Source organism: Phoxinus phoxinus, assembly GCF_949152265.1.
Source record: "Phoxinus phoxinus genome assembly, chromosome: 11".
Classification (NCBI taxonomy): domain Eukaryota; kingdom Metazoa; phylum Chordata; class Actinopteri; order Cypriniformes; family Leuciscidae; genus Phoxinus; species Phoxinus phoxinus.
The window spans coordinates 32,250,838-32,271,338 of record NC_136886.1 but is presented as its reverse complement, the minus strand read 5'-3'; the positions used below and the strand labels follow the sequence as shown (position 1 = coordinate 32,271,338).

Below are 20,501 nucleotides of genomic sequence, written 5' to 3'. Positions count from 1 at the left end.
TGTGTGTGTGTGTGTGTGTGAACATGATGTTTATTGTAGTTCTAAACTAAATGTGAGCATTTACTCATCTCACTTGCACAAAAAAATGCAATATTCCTCAAAATGAATAAATTCAGAGAAATGCAGAATCAGAATACTATGCAAACCTCCAATAACTAAATATGTTAAATAAAACAAATTTTTATGCATTTAATCTCACTTTATTGACCAATGTACTTGCTTCTGACCTTCGATGATTCAGTTAAATAAGCAAAAGTGACTATAGATAGATAGAAAGGTTTGCTTGTTTGCTTTCCTCTTCTGTACACGTTTCCTTCAGCCTGAGGATTATTATTTCACTTTTGGTGTGAAAGGGTCTTTACATTTGCCCACAAATATAACTTTTGTGTTATAAAAAAACAAGCTCAGCCCAGGTGGGAAGAAAAGTAACGCAAAAGTAACGTAACGCATTACTTTTCTAAAAAAAGTAACTAAGTAATGCAATTAGTTACTTTTTAAGAGAGTAACACAATATTGTAATGCATTATTTTTAAAAGTAACTTTCCCCAACACTGGTTATGAAGCCAATAATACGGGCCACTTGATGAAAAAATGGTGAGATACTTTCTCTCACAAAAGTAGTTACTCCGAAATTTTAAGCACAATTTACGCAAAAAACGCGTGGAAAAATAATAAACCCGCAGCAAATATTTAAAAGTGACTAAAATGCTGGCTATTTCTCTAACTAACTCGACTTAAGATTTTCACCTGGAAAAAAGGAACTCAGATACTTGAGGATGGACTCTTTTGACTTAGCCTACCCCGGAAACCGCATAGCAACACCCTGGCAACAGTCTAGTATGACGCCAAATGTTGCAAAGGCAAATATTCTCCCCAGAGGATATATTATTTATTATAGCCTACTTGATTTGGCTTTATTCTTTCATTTACTTTCTAAATTAAATATAGGCCTACTTGTAATGCAAATGAAGAGGAATGCACTGAACTCGGGCCTGCTTTTCTCCCCAAACCTGCTCAGTGAGTGTCTCACACACAGCCAGTCAAACCGGAGACACAGACAGACACTCTCACAGCTGGGACATTTCACACTGAAACACAGGTGTGTGTGTGTGTGTGTGACTAGATTCAGTTTTATTATATTTTAGCATTAATTTGAATTTACACCTTCGGAATGAGTGGTCGTGTATGGACAGAGGAGCAGTTTAACTGCCCCGTGTGTCTGGATCTGCCCACTGACCCCGTGACCATCCCGTGCGGCCACAGTTACTGCAAGGATTGTATCGCAGATTACTGGGATAATGAAGGCAGAAAAAGCGGAACCTACAGCTGTCCTGAATGCCGGCAGGCCTTTAACCCTCGTCCCACTCTCTGCCGGAACACAATGCTGGCTGAAGCCGTGGGGCAGCTCCGGCGCGGGACCCTGAACACCTCCGGGCGCGAGTCCATCAAGAGCGCGCGGCGCGCGGCATCCTCCGCGTCAGAGCGCGCGCGCACACGGAGCAAAGGAGCCCTGAAACCCCTGCCATCCTCCGCCGTGCCCTGTGACCGGTGCCCGGAGCCCACGGCTGCCGTGAAGACGTGTTTGGTGTGCATGGCATCGTTCTGCGAGGCTCACCTGAAGCCCCACGACCTGCAGGACAAGCTGAAGAGCCACGAGCTGATCGCGCCCACCGGGAACCTGAGTCAGAAGATCTGCCCCGAGCACAAGTACCTGCAGGAGTTCTTCTGCCGCTCGTGCCAGATGTACGTGTGCTGGCTCTGCACCAGTAACCAGCACAAGGGCCACGAGAGCCTGTCCACACAGGCGGAGCGCTCCGAGAAACAGGTGGGAACCACATTCACACGATTTTTATGTTTTATGGGGATTTTTCATAGACATAATGATTTTTATACTGGACAAACTGTTCATTATATCCCCTAATCTTAAACCTACCCATCACAGAAAACGTTCTGCTTTTTTATACTTTCAAAAAACAACACTTAGTATGATTTATAAGCTGTTTTCCTCATGGGGACCAAAAAATGTCCCCAAGAGGACAATGATTTCGGATATTGCCAATCTTTGTGGGGACATTTTGCCTCCATAATGAAGGGTTTACCAGGACGGACACACACACACACACACACACACGCACGCACGCAAACACGCACGTTCGCACGCGCGCACGCACACACACACACACACACACACACACACACACACACACACACACACACACACACACACACACACACACACACACACACATGCATGTTTTATGTAAAGGACATTTCAGGCTACTTTATAGGTCAAGTCACCTTTATTTCTATAGCGCTTTATACAATACTGTTATTCATTTTGGCTGTTGTTCAACTGAAGTCACTTCAGTGCTGCTGATTCAGTTCAGTCGTAATGATCATCAAATATTAAATTAGTTAATTTCATATCAGTTCTGCAAAAAATATGTCATCATTCAGCTCAGTTCAGTTCTCATAAGTGCAGTCAGATCAATAATACTGTTGAACATTAAGGTGTCAAATGTTTATTGGCCACATTGTTTTCAAAAGCTACAATATACAAATATACAGGTTACAAGCCTCTCTTATTAAAGCAATTTAATTTGCTGATTAAGCAATTTTCTATAAGGTACACAAATGCCAAGCTTTTTCCAGTTGAATAACAACTGCTTTGAGGACACTATATTTTTGACATCTGTCATAACGTCAGTGAGTCTGGAAAATGATCATGCATGCAAGGAAGGCAGTGACATCATTCATAATGCTCTTCTTTCACTGCCACTGTATGAAGAACATGACTCACCTTTAACTCTCGCATCAAGTGCTGTGTTTATGTGTTTAGTATTCATGACCTAGTCTTGTTCTACTCCATATTCATTCCAGTCCACATTCCAGTCTGTTCTGAACACTTGTTTTGTGTGTTGATCTTCGTTGTTGAGTTAGAAAGAGCTGGGCGCAGTTCTGTCTGAGAACCACCAGAGACTCCAGGACAGAGAGAGAGAACTGAAAGACATGAGAAAAGTCTTAGACACGCTCACGGTAAATATTGATGACACTCCCACAACACAACAACATTATATATGCATATTCTGTTGGTTTTATGAGTTCCATTGCTCAAGATCACAGTCTGGAGGATCCTCACTGTGTGTGTGTGTGTGTGTGTGTGTGTGTGTGAAGCGGTCCTCAGACGCGGTGCGGGACGAGGCGGATGCGGTCCTGTCGGAGCTCCAGGAGTCAGTGCAGCGGATGCTGGATCTTCTCCAGGACGTGATGCTCTCCGCCGGGCAGGAGAAGCTCAACGAGGCCCAGGACGTCGTGAGCAAGCTGGAGGCCGAAGTCAAACAGCTGAAGAGCAAAGATGGAGAACTCAAAGAGATCATCAACTGCCAGGACAATATCTACTTCCTGAAGGTCAGATGATGGCTTAATCCAGCGGATCTCAACCTTTTTGACTTCAAGGCTCCTCTATTGTCCACAACAAGATCTGAAGTTTGTGAAGGCCCCGGGTTGAGAACCACATTGATGGTTGAAAGTTTAATCAATTTTGGCGACATGTGGGGTTTTCTAAAATCAATGTTTGAGGGCTTCCATAAATTTAAACACAGAAAGGTCACTTGCCTAAGGCCCTGTTTACTCCTGGTATTAAAGCGTTTTGGTGGATCGGATCACAAGTAGACGAGGGAGACACAATCCCTTTACACCTGGTGTTTTAATCCGTCTCTATTTTCCACTTTCAAACACTTCTGTCCTGATTTCTGTAAGGAGAGGGTCTATTGGCGGGTAAATGTATGGGTTTTTTCAGATCTTTTGATCTAATGGACAGAATAAGCTTGCGCAATTGACTTATGAACGTGAACGGAGACAATGGAAAAACATACAGAGAGCGTCAGCTTTCGTTTCTGCTCTGGCAGACGCAAGTGTGTGTGTGTTAGAAATCCAGAATGGAGAGAGAACATTGTGCTTGGTACGTTTTTTATCTTCAAACCAAACTTAGATCTCCAGTCGACAAAGTTTAAATCCCGTCTGGCTAGCGCTCTTCCCATAATGTTCACTCATTAGGTCAGTAGACGGAGAGTAGACAGTCTTTTGTGGCTGTTTGAACACATTCGATCACATGAGCGTTTACACTACTAAAGCAATCCGGTCTAATGTGTTTTCGACTCCCTCTGGAAGTGGTTTAAAGTGGACAAGCTCAAAACGTTTTATACCCTGTTTACACCTGTATTCGTCCACTTGTGATCCGATCGACCAAAACGCATCTTAATACCAGGAGTAAACAGGTCCTAATAGACGCAAATGAATAATCTCTTCATACTGTCTCTGATGCCGTCTCCTTCTCCTGGTCTCCACAGACGTATGAGTCTCTGTGCGGCCCGCTGGAGGGAGGAGAGCTGGTAGCTGTGACCGCCAACCCTGAAGCCACGTTTGACCCCATCAGGAGCGTCATTGTCCAGCTCAGGGAGAAAGTGGAGGAGATGTGTGACCAGGAGCTGGACAAGATCAACAAGACAGGTACACACAAACACTGAACGAATGCCGTCAAGTACAGGGTCACTGGAGGGTCATTATCTGTGTCTCTCCTCAGTGTTCAACACCACATCGTTCACGGTGGCAGACCGCAGCGGCCAGAAAACAGGAGGCTTAATGAAGCGTGAGTCCATTTTTGAGTTCACTGCATTTAGTAACATCAAAAAAAAATGTATTTGGTCATGTCTGATAGTTTTTCCAATTTCAAAGTGGAATGCCAATGCAACAATATAAATAACAAAAACAGAGACAGATAAAATGATGCCAGTCATATGAATAAAAATAATTATAAGAATACATAAAACAATATAAAATAAACTTATTAAAAAAGAATATTACAAAATATTAAAATAAAGTGATAATTTTTTTCCCTTTTTTATAGTGAACTCATTGTCATGTTTAATAAAGAGTAATATCATACATTGATTATTAAATTGTTTAATAAAGGTTTATACATGCTAGTTTCCACGACAGAGTTCGAGATCTTTTCATTAGTACCGGAGCTGCCGGTTTGCTAAGTTTCAAATGATTATTAAACAGCAAGAACAAACTAGGCAAAATCAGCAGCTCCTCCGGCGCACTCGTTTACACGTGGACGGCTATTTTCATAAACGGACATTTCACCCCTCTCCCCAAAAATAACATCGTGCACACCTGTCAGGTTTCAGAAAAGTGTTCGTTTACATGAACCCGTGTATATGCCGTCAAGAGCATGCCAAACCTGTAGGTGGCAGTGTAACGTTTAAGCACACGTTAGCCAATCAGAATCCAGAAAATAGTCACATGACGTCGGCTGCATAAAACTCAGTTTTTCTCAGTTTACATGCAAATGTGCAAACAAAGTTTTCCAAAATCTGAAAAACCCACTCTGGCCTGAGTTTTTAGAAAGAATCGTTTTCAGAGGAGAATTCTCCGTTTGCGTGTAAACGAAGGGAAATATCTCCGTTTTTCAAAATAACCATGTACGTATAAACGGGTCCTCAGTGTCCGAATTCACTCACTCGTTTTCATTCACTCGTTCAAGTGAACTGTATTAGTGGAGTAATGTAGGGGATAGTGAATGATGAGGGTATAGAGGGCGATGTCAAACACAGCCCATGTCTACATGCCTACATGCATTGAGTTGCTGCCATGTGATTGGCTGATCAGATATTTGCATTAATGAGGAGTTTAACAGGTGTACTTAATGAAGTGGCCAGTGATAGTGTGTATATAACACAAAAATGATATGATAAATAATATGATCAACACAGTTTTGTCTGTCATTTGTCTATAAACCACCTCAGCTTTACCTTGTTTTTTCATCAGTGTTTTCTGGAAAAGGATCCAAAGCTGCTCGTGCGCAAGGTATGAGAACAATGAATAAAACCAGTGTATTGTGTTTTGTTTTCTTTCCTGTAATTTCTAATGTTTGTGAGTATGTTTCAGGACCCCCGCCACTGCCGTCAGTAAGCACACGAGGATCTGGTAAGACTTTTAAGTTCCTAATATAATTTAATTTAGTCAAATATCAGGTGCCATAATTCGTTTTTTTGTTCTTTCTTCAGTGAACACGCGTCCACAAGCCGTGAGAAACAGCGAGCCAAGAGGTGACAGTTTACTCACAAAGTGATGATTTACTCTGACAGAAATGAGTTTGTGTGACTGTATGTAGTTTTTATATTTGTACAGCAGTTAACAGAGGTGTTACACACTCCCAAAGACCAGCGAGAGAGGAGAGAGACGACAGTAAGACACGCGTCTCACACACTCACACTCCCGTCTCATGTCTGTGATCTTCTGTAGTTTGTCATTCATAGTTTCTCACTCCGCAGACGACAGGAGTCGCAGTTCACTGAGACCGAGAGAGACACAAAGAAGAGAGGAAAGAGAAAACACTGAAGGTGAGGAGGAGAAATAAAGACAGAACATCTGCTGAAGACGAACATCTGTCCGGTGTAGTTTTGATCACTGTGTGTTTGCCTCCTCAGCAGACACCTGGAGTCTGAGTTCAGGACGAGGGAGACGGAGAGGAGAAAGCAGAGAGCAGGGTGGGTTTCTTATTACACCAATCTCACAAAGATGTCCAGCCATATCTTCATTTTTTTTTTTTTTTTTTAGCCAATTTTTATAACAATAACGAATTTTTCATTAAATTTTTTAAAGTATGATAATCATTACCTTCAGTCTCATTATCATAATGTGTTACTAGATATATTTACTTTTGAATGATTCAACCATTATGTATTATTAATATAATACATTATTTATTTCCTTTAATATTATGACTGTAATACAGTTTTTATTTATAATTTCAACATTGGCACCATGATCTTCATATTCAAAACAATTTAAATACTTTATAAAATAAAAACTTTACATTTCAAATACTTTATAAACTTTAATGTAATGTACCATACTTTATAAATGTAAATATTATAGATGCAATTTAAATAATCAATAAATTCATATACTAATACAAATGAGAATTAGAGGAGAACATATCACATACTTTAATCAAAAACTCTAGTCTAAATGGTCCCAGAAATATATATATATATATATATATATATATATTTTTTTTTCTCTCCATCTGATTCTAGAATAAAAATAAATAACTTGGACATATCCTGGCATTCACCCTTGTGTCACTTCATGCGTTATTGTTCATTTTTGTGTTTTATCAATATGATTTGAGTCCTGATTCTGTTATCTCTGTATAGAAAGAGAAAACCAAAGCTCTCAAAGACGTCAGAGCACACAGATCAGAAACACACGTGATGAAGAGCAAGGTGAAATGACACACACACTCATTCAAACACTCATTTAGGTTTAAATGAAGGCTTTTCAATGTTTTAAAGCGGTTTTACTTTCAATTCTCAGCGGACCGCTGGAGCTTGAGTTCAGTCAGACCGAGGCTGAGGAGAGAGGACAAAGAGCAAGGTGACGTTTGATTCCGGTCCCATTATGGACGTTTAACACTCTTTTGTGAATGTTTGTGTCTGTTCTCCTTCTAACAGTCAATGGAGAAAGTCCCAGTGCCTCACAGCAAAGCTCAAACGCTGCGGACCGACAGCAGCCGGCCAGACAATGTGAGTGACACACACTCTGCCTGGAATAAATGTTGTGTTCAGGATTTTATTCTCAAGTTTCCTCATTCTCTTCTTCATCAGCGGACAGATGGAGTCTGAGCTCTCTCTTACCCAGAAACAGGAAGAAGAGACAGGACACCGGTGAGCTCAAGGATACACACGTTTACTTTGCAGTCTAAATGACGACATGTGATTTCTATCGCTTGAATATAAAGCTAACTAACTTCAGGGGGACAAATGTGTACCCTAAATATACCCACACACACTCACACACAAAGAAACCAAGCTAAGGCTTGTCAAGAAATATTTTGCTGGTCATACTGGTTTGTCTAGCATCCGGATAAACGCCGGTATTTCCTGATCATATAGTCTCATGTGAACTGTGGTTAAATGTCAAGTAGCCTACCTCAATGTCCTTAGTTTGTCTGCTATGGTGTGTTGTTTTCAGGCATGTTTCAAACAAAGCAAAACCTTTCCACTAAATTCAGATTTCAAACCTTTTAACATGCGTCACATTTGTACCATCAGTGAAAGAGGCCACGCCCACTATACAGGAGGCGGAGTCAGTGATGCGGCGTAGCTCCGCCTCTTCCAGTGTCTGTAAGTCAATCAGTATATGCAGATGATTAAAGAATTATACTTTACAGTTTAAACTCTTTATTAATGTGAATAATTAACCATTTAAATACTTTATACATTTATAAATGTGTTTGTTTTCTCTGTAGGGGGAGAGCCAACAGAAGGTAACGTTTGACAGATTTTGGGTTGTAGCTTTTCCTATTCCCTCATGGTGAGGTTTGGAGGAAGAAAACTGTTTCTGTCTTTCTCTCTCTGTGCAGTGAATCCCTCTCTTTTCCTGGACACACCAACTGACAATCCCTTCATCAATCCTGCTTTTCCTACATGTGAGCATTTACAACGTTATCTTTTGTAGTTTATACTGGATGGATGGATGGATAAAATGATAGAAGATTGGATGGATGGATAAAATGATAGAAGACTGGATGGATGGATGGATAAAATGATAGAAGATTGGATGGATGGATGGATAAAATGATAGAAGATTGGATGGATGGATGGATGGATAAAATGATAGAAGATTGGATGGATGGATGGATGGATGGATAAAATGATAGAAGATTGGATGGATGGATGGATGGATAAAATGATAGAAGATTGGATGGATGGATAAAATGATAGAAGATTGGATGGATGGATGGATGGATAAAATGATAGAAGATTGGATGGATGGATGGATAAAATGATAGAAGATTGGATGGATGGATAAAATGATAGAAGATTGGATGGATGGATGGATAAAATGATAGAAGATTGGATGGATGGATGGATGGATAAAATGATAGAAGATTGGATGGATGGATGGATGGATAAAATGATAGAAGATTGGATGGATGGATGGATGGATAAAATGATAGAAGATTGGATGGATGGATGGATGGATAAAATGATAGAAGATTGGATGGATGGATAAAATGATAGAAGATTGGATGGATGGATGGATGGATGGATAAAATGATAGAAGATTGGATGGATGGATAAAATGATAGAAGATTGGATGGATGGATAAAATGATAGAAGATTGGATGGATGGATAAAATGATAGAAGATTGGATGGATGGATGGATAAAATGATAGAAGATTGGATGGATGGATAAAATGATAGAAGATTGGATGGATGGATAAAATGATAGAAGATTGGATGGATGGATGGTTAAAATGATGGATGGATGGATGGATAAAATGATGGATGGATGGATGACAGACAAAGACACACACACACACACACATATAAAATGACTGACAGATGATACTAGAAAGAAGATAGATAGATAGATTGATAGATGACAGACAAAAAGACACACAGATAAAATGACAGACAGATGACACTAGAAAAAAGATAGATAGATAGATGACAGACAAAGAGACACACACACACACACACACACAGATAAAATGACAGACAGATGACACTAGAAAGAAGATAGATAGATAGATAGATAGATGACAAAGAGACACACACAGATAAAATGACAGATAGAGAATGACAGATGATGACACACTAGAAAGAAGACCGTTAGATAGAATGACAGATAGACACACACACACAAACAGATAGATATATATTTTTATAAATATTTGAATGATCATATTTTCTTACAGCTTGTTGGTTTTGTCTTATTATTTCTTTACAGTGAGAGAAATTAACATTGACAGTATTCAGGCCCCAGAGCCGAGGACCAGAGACGAGTTCCTGCAATGTGAGTTTATTCCTCATGACGTCTGATTATCTTCTATTATCTATTTCCAATCTTTCCCAGACTCTCCTTCTCATCTGTCTCTCTCTCTCTCTCTCTCTCTCGGTCTCCATTAGATGCTTGTGATTTGACCCTGGACCCAAACACAGCCCACCGGCGCCTGGTCCTGTCTGACGGGGACACCGTAGCCACTCTTCATCAGACGTCCCAGGCGTTCCCTGACCTCTCTCAGCGCTTCGACTGCTGGACACAGGTGTTGTGTGTCCAGAAGCTCTCCTCTGAGCGCTGCTACTGGGAGGTAGAGTGGAGGGGGCGGGGCTCGTCTCTGGGTGTGGCCAGTGCCTCAATGCCTCGCAAAGGGGCGGAGTCAGGGGCTGGGCTTGGGTATAACAGCCAATCGTGGAGCTTGGAGCTGTCAGACACGTGTTGCGCTGCCATGCACGCCAATCAGAAGGAGGAGATCCCTGTGAACTACAGTCCCCGTGTAGGGGTGTTTCTGGACCGGCCCGCTGGGACTCTGAGTTACTATAGTGTGGATGACGGGCTGGTTCCTCTGCATGTCTTTCACGGGTCGTTCCCATCCCCGCTGTATGCTGCGTTCGGGGTCGGGTGTGGGGTCGGCGTCGGGCTTGACTTCGCCATGGGTCAGTTCAGCTCCACGTCAGACAGCATTAAAATCTGTCCCTTGTGAACGGAGCAAATCTCACAAAACAAAAACAAAAAAACATTAGGAGCACAAAATCAATAGGAAAAAAATCTATATTTTGGGGATAAAGAAAATCAAGTCTATTGGTAAGACAATTATTTTTTGGTCACACTTTAGATTTGGGTCAAATTCTCACTGTTACCTACGACTTTTGCCTCAAACTCCTGCGTCTGCTTGTCATGGTCCATAATGTTTGAACGAAACAACAACAGTGTGAGCGTGTCGCTAGATGTAACGCAGTTGTCCACGTCTGTCGCCATGGTTACTATGGCAGTACGAGCGGAAACCAGGGATAACGCAGATATTACGTCATTGACAGGTGACAAAGTTATTGACATTATTTAAAATAGGAATTTCTCTGAAATTAAAAATCTTTGGGAACTTTTGGGATATTGTAAGTACACAACTGCGGGAAATATATCACACTGTGCAAGTTATATAAAACAAAAATCTTACATATTGTACCTTAATTGTCAAAATATACATGTCAAAATGCAAAAATGGTACAAAAAAAAGAATCTTTTGGATATATTTTCTCAGTTTTTAATCAGGATTGTATGTTTATGGCAAATAATTACTAATATAAATGAACTATGAATATACATTAAAACAAACTAATGTAACTTATGCACAATTTAATGAGGGAAATGAATCATACTGTTACTACGATATACTTGAACATAAATAAAAAGCACATTTTTAGCTCATGTGTAGTTTTCAAACTCCTTAATATGAAATGTCAGGGACACCAAAGTTGATTTTGTTTGTTTTATTATAAAAAAAACTCAACATAATGATGCTGATACAGGGATCTGACAGCTAAACACAGGAGAACACACCAAGGCTGGGGTTACTATCATTTGGTGCTTGATGTCACAACTTATGGCATCATCTTCAAGCATTAACCTTTGACCTGAATGGCAGCCGAGAGCTTGATGACATCAACAGCAGGATGGAAATAAGGACACTTTGATACTTAAATCAAATCATGCGTTTAGTACCATACACTTCAGCTCGGGTTAGAGATAAAGCTCGTGATGTATATATGCAGCAAGCATGCTGGTATTAGTCTGTTGTAGGATTGATTTAGTTTAGTTGGTGTTCTTGCTCACTGGCATAGCTGACAAATGTCTCGCCTGTTAGTTTCTGAAGCTTTTCCCTGTGCGGTCACTGTGTTTACTACAAAAGCACAAAAGTTCAGTTCACCACAAACACAAAACACAAGTTTTAGCTTATAAAATTACAATTCAGGCAAATAAGACAAATAATTTTGGTTTTAAACCCAAAAAGGCCTTTGAATCTTGAGTCCCTTCTCAAACTCCACCAAAAACATGAAATATTTATTAATAAATCCTAAATGAACGGATAAGTAAATCATAGTAGATATCGCTCAGGATAAATCTATTAACATACTCTAGTTTTACCTCATTGTTAGATAACACATGTAATGCCTATTTACTAAAAACACAATTTTAATGGGTTAAAATGAAAAGTGCATAAAATGAGAAAAGAAGTGAGGATGACAAGAAGGAAGCACAATTGGAATTCATTCAGGGGTCAAAGGTCATGGGCAAAGTGTCAAGACCATCTCTAGGGCTACTTTAGTAGGGATTCTGTATTGACTAAAAATACAATTTGCATGTTTTATATTTAAGGGATGTACACGCAAAAGAGAATGACAATAGAATATAACAAAATGTATCCGACTCTTAATAAATGGGAAACTGGAGCATAAATCAGTGATCAAAAGAATCAAACTCCAAGAATAATTAATGTTTACGTCGCATATTCATCTTAAGCCAAACTTAAAAGAGTATAATCTGCAGTGATGCCTTCCAAGTGTACATATGGACAGATCACGCTTTCCCTTAAATACACAGTCCCTGAATATAATTTCAGATAATACACCATTTAGAATAACTCAAATCAATCCAGATGTGCTCTTTTGTGACAAACTCTCCCAATAACCAAATAATTCAGTGCAAAAAACAAAAAAAATAAGAAGCTTATGTCCATATTCACTATAATGATGAGGGACACAACATCTTGGTTAGTCCTTCCACTTACACCTGTAATGATGCAGAAATACTGACAATAAAAAAGACAACACAGGCCGTAGATGTTCTACTAAATGTGTCTAACGCAGGACAGACTGGACAGAAACTCTCAGGAACGGCTGAATAAATAACTCCTAAACTGAGGCTGTGGAGACGCAAACATTCATTTCACTTCCGTAATCCATTCTTGTGTTCATCCGCTCAATCCCGTTTATATGATTCACTAGGAGGAATCAAATTCTAAATAAACCTACAGAAACCTTCATATTCCCAGTACTTTATAGAATAGCATTCCTTTAAACTTCCTTCCTTCCTTCCATCCAACATGCAACATCCTTCTACACGTACGTATTCCTTCCTGCTCTCCGCAACCTCACAACTCCACAGCCTCATGAGTTAATACACAGAACAGAAGTGCGATGAAGTGTTAATGAGAGTAAATAAGGATAAAGGGGTGAAGATGAACCATAAAAGGAAACGAAGATGGGGGGGAATGGTATTAGAAGTCTGTATTTCCTCTTGAGTGCTATGATAAGGCCTTTAAAATCTTCATCAACACTTTCCCTTCATTTTTTTTGTGCTTTAAAAACAACCTTAAATGTCTTTCAGCTTCTTTTGGTCTGTTCACGGGTGGCAGGAAAGGGAACTGACCGAGACCCCTCCCACATGCTTATTAATTATGCAGGTGGGGCGGGGCCTGAGAAAGGGAGGCGGGTCTACGTGTGCGGCGCGGTTCGTTTGGGTTCCCCCAGGGTGGAGTGGGAATGGCCAGTGATGTCGGGTGAGGGGGCGGGACAGGAAAAGACGGACTGGAAACGGATGCGCAACGGCGGCCAACCATAACAGGTAGACTTTGATTTCGCCTAAGCCCGTCCAATAAGCTGCCGCCTCCTGTTGCTAGGAAGGTGGCAGATTCCTGTGGATGGGCACCATCGGCATCAGACCCTTGGAGCACTTTTTTATCCAAGCCTAGCTTGCGCAGATGCTCCACGAGCTTGACACCGTGCCGGTCCGGTTTGGTTGACTGGCCGTGAGGGGGCTGTTCAGGGCTGAGGAGATCCGGTCGAGAGGCACGACCGAGTTTCAGCCCGTAAACGTCTTGCAGGAAGAGCTCAGCGGGACGGGATGCCAGAAAGTTGTCCGAAGAGGTGGATCGGGAGTCGAAGGGCACCGGGGAGGGGCATGGGGAGTGGGAAGGGGAGTTTGGAGGAGTGCAGGGAAGAAGACGGAGAGAAAGAGGCTTTTTAGGTTCCGCCACAGCGACGGGACCCTGAGCAGAGATGCCTTTCTCCAGCAGGAGCTTGGCGAGACCACCAGGGGGCGCTGCAGGCCGGCGAACCGGGAAACAATCACCCAGACTCAACCTGCAGGGTGTCACTGGAGTACTGGGACCGGTCCGGAGAGAACTCGGGGTGTTAACGCTGACAGAAGGACTACAGGCAGAGCTGATGAACAGAAACAAAACACAGGAATACAATCAACAAGATTAATCCATAACCAGTGTTGCGGTGACGCATTACAAGTAACCAGGTTACGTAATCAGATAACATTTTCAAGTAACTAGTAAAGTAACACATTACTTTTTTTTCCAAATAAGTAATGCAAGTTACTTTGTTTTCCCATGTATAAACTGAGCTCTCCTGTCCTCATGTAGAGAAATCGTGAGTGCAGAGGTGTGTGTGAACATACTTATTGTAGCTCTAGACTAAATGTGAGCAGACATTTACTCATCTCACTTGCACAGATTCAGCATTCCTCAGAATGATTAAAAACAGTCAAATGCAAACTCAGAATATTAGCAAACCAATAGTTAAATATGTTAACACAAATATACTTTATACATTTAATCTCCCTTTATTAAGCAATGTGTTTGTGGCTGACCTTTGATGATGCAATTCGACTATACTAATAAGCAAAAATGACTATAGATACACACAACATTTGTTTTTATTGCTGAAGTAAGCAACTTTAAACTTTGAACTTTCTTCTCCTGCGTCCTATTCTTCTGCAATCCAGAATGGCAGCAGAGCTGGAAGGTTTGTTTGAGCGGCATTTCCTTCAGCTGAGGCTTATTCATCTCACTTTTGGTGTGAAGGAGCCTTTACATTTGCCAAACATTTTTTTTTGTGATTAAAAAACAAACAAGAAAGCCCAGCCCAGATGAGAAAAGGTTAGTAAAAAGTAAAAATAATAATAATGAATATATATATAATAAATTAATAATATATAACATATATAATGCAGTATATCCTGCAATGCTTCAGAAAATGATTATGATATATACAAAAAAAGAAGTTTTTCTCTATTTTTTCATCATTTATTTTGAATATACTTTTATATTTTGTTAACTTTGCTGGTTGCACGCAGCAAAAACATCAACCTCTCTGATTTATCAACATATGACTCTTGAACTGGTTCTTTTTAATGAACTGATTCAGATTTAAGACTGATTTGAGAGTCTTTTGTCTTAAAGCACTGCTTGCTCACTAAAATCGGTCAGCTTCTTACTTTACTAAACTGCACATTTTTACGTATGTCACCAAACAGAACAGCAAAAAATAATAACAGTTGTTCTTCCGCTCGGTTTATTAGGGCTGGTAGTTGATTTACCTGTGTGTAACCTGTGTGCTGTCACTGGGATGCAGGATCCGGCAGGTAGTGAAGGTGTACGTGGAAAAAGTGGAGCTCTGATATTTCCCAGGGTTTAAAGCTAAACAAACAAAAAAGTGATCAACAAACATGCATTATTATTCAGGAACGGACACATGGTGGTTGCAGTGACAGCTGTTTACCTGTAGAGGACGCTTTAGAGACGGCATTCAGGTCAAACTGGGGAACTGCTGATCCTGAGGCTCCAGAACTGACAGTAGGAGAAGCTGTCGGGTTAACTGTGGTTGCTAAGGACACAACCGTTGCTATGGGCAAAGGGGAGTTCCTGAGGGATCCAGGAAGGGGCGGGGCATAAGCTGGGCTTTGGACACGCCTCCTCTCAGTCTTCTCTTCCGGAGTGGATGATGACCGCACGTGAAATGTGATTCCTTCCTCTTCTTCTTCCTCATCCTCTTTAGTTTTTGTGGCCTGTGTCTCCTCCTCTTTTCTCTTATGTTCCCACGAGAGTCTGGCCTGGTCTTCATCTTCTTCAAGGTCATTCAGGTGATAAACACTGTCCTGAGGGAGAGGGCGGAAGCCTTTGGTAACTACACCTGGATGGGGGTCTAGAATAGTGGCCAGGTGGGGTTTAGCGAGCTGCTGCCAATGATGAAGAGTCAGAGAACCTGCAGATCCAGGACAACAGGGACAAGCATTCAGCGCATTATGATTTCTGAAGTATCATGTGACACTGAAGACTGGAGTAATGATGCTGAAAATTCAGCTTTGATCACAGGAATAAATTACATTTTAAAAGGTATTAAAATAGAAAACTGTTAACTAAACATTAATAAATATTTATGGAACATTAAGATTAATACATGCTTTTAGTTTATTTAAATTCAGTTAGTTAAACAATGCATTAACTAATATTAATGAATTAAACCTTACTATAAAGTGCGATAGTAAAAATGACAAAATCCCCCTTCATAAAAAGAGAAATGTATCCAAATCTTAACTGACTGAACATTATCAACTAAGAAGTACATGTCGATTTCAGAAAAACAGTTTTTTAGGCACGCGATCCTATCCTCACCTTCCATTGGTTTAACAATCTGCAGTTTTTCAGGAAGAAAAGTCTTGAAACAGCTGGAGGAAAAGGAGAATTCTGATAGGTTGGTGCAAGAAGAGACGGTGCTTCCCATTGGTGAGCTGCCTCCGCTCGCGTCCGACGACTCCGCTAACAGCTTCAGCTTCCGGTCTCGCTCCGCCTGGAAGAACTGTCGCTCGCACACGAAGTTCTGCCTCCGCAGGGAGAGCCGGTTCACGGCTGACGTCAGGTCGTTTCCTCCGGGAGAACCGGGCTGACCTCGACGGGAGTTCTCTCTGCAGCGCGCACACACACACACACGTGTCAGAAACACACAAAAGCATTGTGGGTATAAATTAGGGCTGTCAAAATGGCTGAAAAGCTCATTTTGAATTTCTTTCTTAAAGGAGAACTCCGGTCAATTTTAACATTGAGCTCAATTTTTAGTAAATTTGGAGTGCTGTCAATACAGAGAACAACGACAAAAATCGGTGTTGCCTACACTGTGTTATCCTATTTTTAAAATTTGCACCCTATTGACTTGAATGGGGCAAATTTTAAACCTGCTTTTATCCTCTTAACATATTTGATGTGTCATACAAGTGCCCAGCCATGTTGAGTGATTCCTTAAGAGTGAACACGAGTGAATCTGACTGCAGTAGATGTGAAAAATATGAATAAAAATGATGTTATATCAGCCAGCGCACATACCTGTATTTAGTTCCTGTTTTCGGTGGAAGTCCAAAGTAGTCGATTGTCGAGTTCGCGCGCGTGATCATAGTAACTAAACCTATGCGCGTGAACTCGACAATCGACTACTTTGGACTTCCACCGAAAACAGGAACTAAATACAGGTATTTGCGCTGGCTGATATAACATCATTTTTATTCATATCTTTCACATCTACTGCAGTCAGATTCACTCGTGTTCACTCTTAAGGAATCACTCAACATGGCTGGGCACTTGTAATGACACATCAAATATGTTAAGAGGATAAAAGCAGGTTTAAAATTTGCCCCATTCAAGTCAATAGGGTGCAAATTTTAAAAATAGGATAACACATTGTAGGCAACACCGATTTTTGTCGTTGTTCTCTGTATTGACAGCCCTCCAAATATACTAAAAATTGAGCTCAATGTTAAAATTGACCGGAGTTGTCCTTTAAATATTAGCAAAATTAGAATTATATTCGAATTCTAAAAGCAATACGGGTTGTGCGCAACATTCTACAAAACGGGTATAACTACTTCCGGCTGTCAGCTACTGAGGTAAACACAGCATAATAGCGACCTTTTATAGCCTGTGTTTACAGGAGCTACCCATACTATCAATTTCCGATGTACACCGTATTGCCAAACGGACGTCCAGAGCCCCGAGTACTCTATTAGACAAAGGATTTAAGGTTTACGCCTTTTTTTTTTTTTTTTTTTTTACTCTAAAGTTTGATCAGAAATAAGAATGTTATTATAATAAGCAAAAATTAACAGAAAATTAACAGTTACCTCAGAGATCACCGCACCTCAGAGATCAAATACTGCTGCGGAAGTGAAAAGCGGAAATGCTTAGACCTGTTTTCCGGTTCGAACGCTGGGCGCTCCGCATAACCCCTATACTTAAAGGAACACTCCGACTTTTTGGGACTTTAGCCTATTCACATTATCCCCCAGAGTTAGATAAGTCCATACATACCTTTTTCATCTCCGTGCGCGCTATAAGTCTGTTTGACGCACCCACCGCTAGCCTAGCTTAGCACAAAGACTGGATGTAAATGGTTGCAGCTAGCATACTAATCCAAATAAGTGACAAAATAACGCAAACATTTTCCTATTTACATGTTGTGATTTGTATAGTCACAGAGTGTACAAAAAGCAAAGTCACATGAGACACAGACATAGTTTAACCGTATAAATACTGGGAACTATATTCTCTGAAGGCGAAGCACTGCTACTTGGGCGGAGTGATAACCGCAGCACATGAGACGCGCCGTGGTGAGGAGCAGAGAGTTCGTTCAGAGTTCGGGTAACAGAGTCAGCAATTTATAAATAGTAAAAGCGTAGTTTACAATCATGGGTTTTCGCTGTATTGTAAAGAGCTGTGACAATAAACAGGGGAGACCAGGTAATACCATGATGTTTCATAGAATTCCAACTAAAAACGCTGACCGGATGAAGAAATGGCTAACGTTACTTGCTCTGGATATTGACCAAGTAAAAATCATCTGAAATTTCCTCAAAATCAGCCATGGTCACCATTCACGTCCGCTAATAGATAGTTAGTCACGTTGGTTTTGTTGACAGAAGAAACAACGGCGCGTCTCATGTGCTGCGGTTATCACTCCGCCCAATTAGCAGTGCTTCGCCTTCAGAGAATATAGTTCCCAGTATTTATACGGTTAAACTATGTCTGTGTCTCATGTGACTTTGCTTTTTGTACACTCTGTGACTATACAAATCACAACATGTAAATAGGAAAATGTTTGCGTTATTTTGTCACTTATTTGGATTAGTATGCTAGCTGCAACCATTTACATCCAGTCTTTGTGCTAAGCTAGGCTAGCGGTGGGTGCGTCAAACAGACTTATAGCACGCACGGAGATGAAAAAGGTATGTATGGACTTATCTAACTCTGGGGGATAATGTGAATAGGCTAAAGTCCCAAAAAGTCGGAGTGTTCCTTTAAGGTTTTGTATGTACTGTATTCTCTCCTATGCCCACAAGAGGGTGCAAGCGAGCGCAATAAGCAAATATAAACCAAATCAAGCATCTCATTTTTTATTTAAATGACATTAACTTTTGAAACTTTGAAATTGTTCTTAAGTAATTTCCTTAATGTGCATGCAAGGAAAATTAGGTTACAATAGTGCATAAAACTGTAAGTGCATCAGTAACCTGAGAAAAATAAAAATAAAATAGCAAACTGCCATTCAGAAACAATCCACTTCTACTCACTACATCTACATATTGTTCGTCAAAAACTGAGCTAAGCGCTTTTTGTTGACAATGTTTTTCAAATGAACAACGCAGCCGCACCTGCTGTATACTGGATAAGCTAACAAAAACAAGCCGTCATCATCAAGTTACGTCATCATCATGTGTCGCACCTCTTGACTTTTACAGTCTATGCTCTTGACACATCAAAAATTTGAATGCACGGTTTTTGCATTCGAATGTGCAGTTTTTTTAAATCGTTTTATTCGACGAATATTAGAAATTCTCATTTTTAATTGACAGCCCTAGTATAAATACATTCTCCAGTCACACTCACTTGGTGACGTCCACATCTCCAGCTTCGTCCTCTGTGTTGTGTGTGTGTGATGGATAGGGCACTGGTGTCATGATCACGCCGCTGCGAGCGGATCCAGGGATTGGAGGCACAGCGGCAGCCGCTCGCATCACGGCCCGATTCACTGACTGTACCGTCTGGAACACACGCTTGTGAGTCGACCTTTAGAGACAGGGCAGACGGGGTCAAAGGTCAGTGCTGCTGAAGGACCACATGGCTACGGAAACGTGACGGTGTGTGTAAGGGAGAATCGTGAGTGTCACCTCTGGTCCTCAAAGGCGATTTCTTCATCTACACTCAACTCTTTCCTCATAGTACCTTCAATCTCAGCTGCCAAAGAATCCTAAAGGATGAAAAAAAGAAGAACCAGTGATTATATACCGGTTAACCCAAAGAGACAGAGACAATAAAAACAACAACAAAACAACTAAATTAAATGAGACAAAAATTAAATACAATGAAAAACAAAACAAGCTAAATGAAATGAAATAAAACAAGAAAAAAACATAAAAACAAAACTGAAACGAGAAATTAAAACAAAAACAGAATTAAATGAAATACAATGAAAAAAAACCCCAAAATAAAATAAAACAAAACACAAAAATACAATAAAACAAAATAAAACAAAATTGTAATTAAATGAAACTACCGGTAAATGAAAAACAAAAATTAAACAAATGAAACAAAAATAAAATAAAACAAACTAAACATAATAAAATAAAAAACTAAATTAAATAAAACATACAAAAATAAAATGAAAAAGTAAAACAAAATAAAAAAAACTAAATACAATGAAAATGACTAAACAAAAACTAAACTAAAAATAAAATAAAAATAAATTAAATACAATGAAAAAGACAAAACTGAAACAAAATAAAACAAAGCAAACCAACACAAAACTAAAAT

The 20,501-nt window shown here is 40.2% G+C and overlaps 2 protein-coding genes across 10 annotated transcripts in view; one reads left to right on the top strand and one right to left on the bottom strand.

The window, feature by feature from the left end:
• The first annotated feature begins 1,023 nt into the window (after positions 1–1,023).
• On the top strand, positions 1,024–11,283 carry trim25l (tripartite motif containing 25, like). Of its 6 annotated transcripts, none has more exons than XM_079628573.1 (20): positions 1,024–1,825; positions 2,941–3,036; positions 3,175–3,408; positions 4,350–4,509; positions 4,583–4,648; positions 5,833–5,871; positions 5,953–5,991; positions 6,072–6,113; positions 6,196–6,252; positions 6,324–6,407; positions 6,495–6,554; positions 7,227–7,295; positions 7,387–7,446; positions 7,524–7,595; positions 7,677–7,736; positions 8,124–8,195; positions 8,321–8,338; positions 8,435–8,500; positions 9,809–9,874; positions 9,988–11,283. In XM_079628573.1, exons 1-20 carry the CDS (start codon positions 1,172–1,174, stop codon positions 10,560–10,562), a joined length of 2,589 nt encoding a protein of 862 aa, XP_079484699.1. In that variant the 5' UTR covers positions 1,024–1,171; the 3' UTR covers positions 10,563–11,283. The 6 variants fall into 6 exon arrangements, with proteins under 6 accessions (XP_079484699.1, XP_079484701.1, XP_079484704.1 ...); XM_079628577.1 differs by having other exon boundaries at positions 1,070–1,825; positions 6,199–6,252; positions 6,339–6,407; XM_079628574.1 differs by having other exon boundaries at positions 1,070–1,825; positions 6,199–6,252.
• Positions 11,284–11,331: 48 nt separating this feature from the next.
• trak2 (trafficking protein, kinesin binding 2) overlaps positions 11,332–20,501 on the bottom strand; it is a 30,414-nt gene continuing 21,244 nt past the window's right edge. For all 4 annotated transcript variants that reach the window (XM_079628570.1, XM_079628569.1, XM_079628572.1 and 1 more), the window contains 6 exons: positions 19,859–19,938; positions 19,578–19,757; positions 16,320–16,609; positions 15,427–15,909; positions 15,245–15,344; positions 11,332–14,079 (listed from right to left, as the gene is read on the bottom strand). In XM_079628570.1, the coding sequence (XP_079484696.1) occupies positions 13,308–14,079; positions 15,245–15,344; positions 15,427–15,909; positions 16,320–16,609; positions 19,578–19,757; positions 19,859–19,938 (1,905 nt within the window). In that variant the 3' untranslated portion in view covers positions 11,332–13,307. The remainder of the gene's footprint in view (positions 14,080–15,244; positions 15,345–15,426; positions 15,910–16,319; positions 16,610–19,577; positions 19,758–19,858; positions 19,939–20,501) is intronic.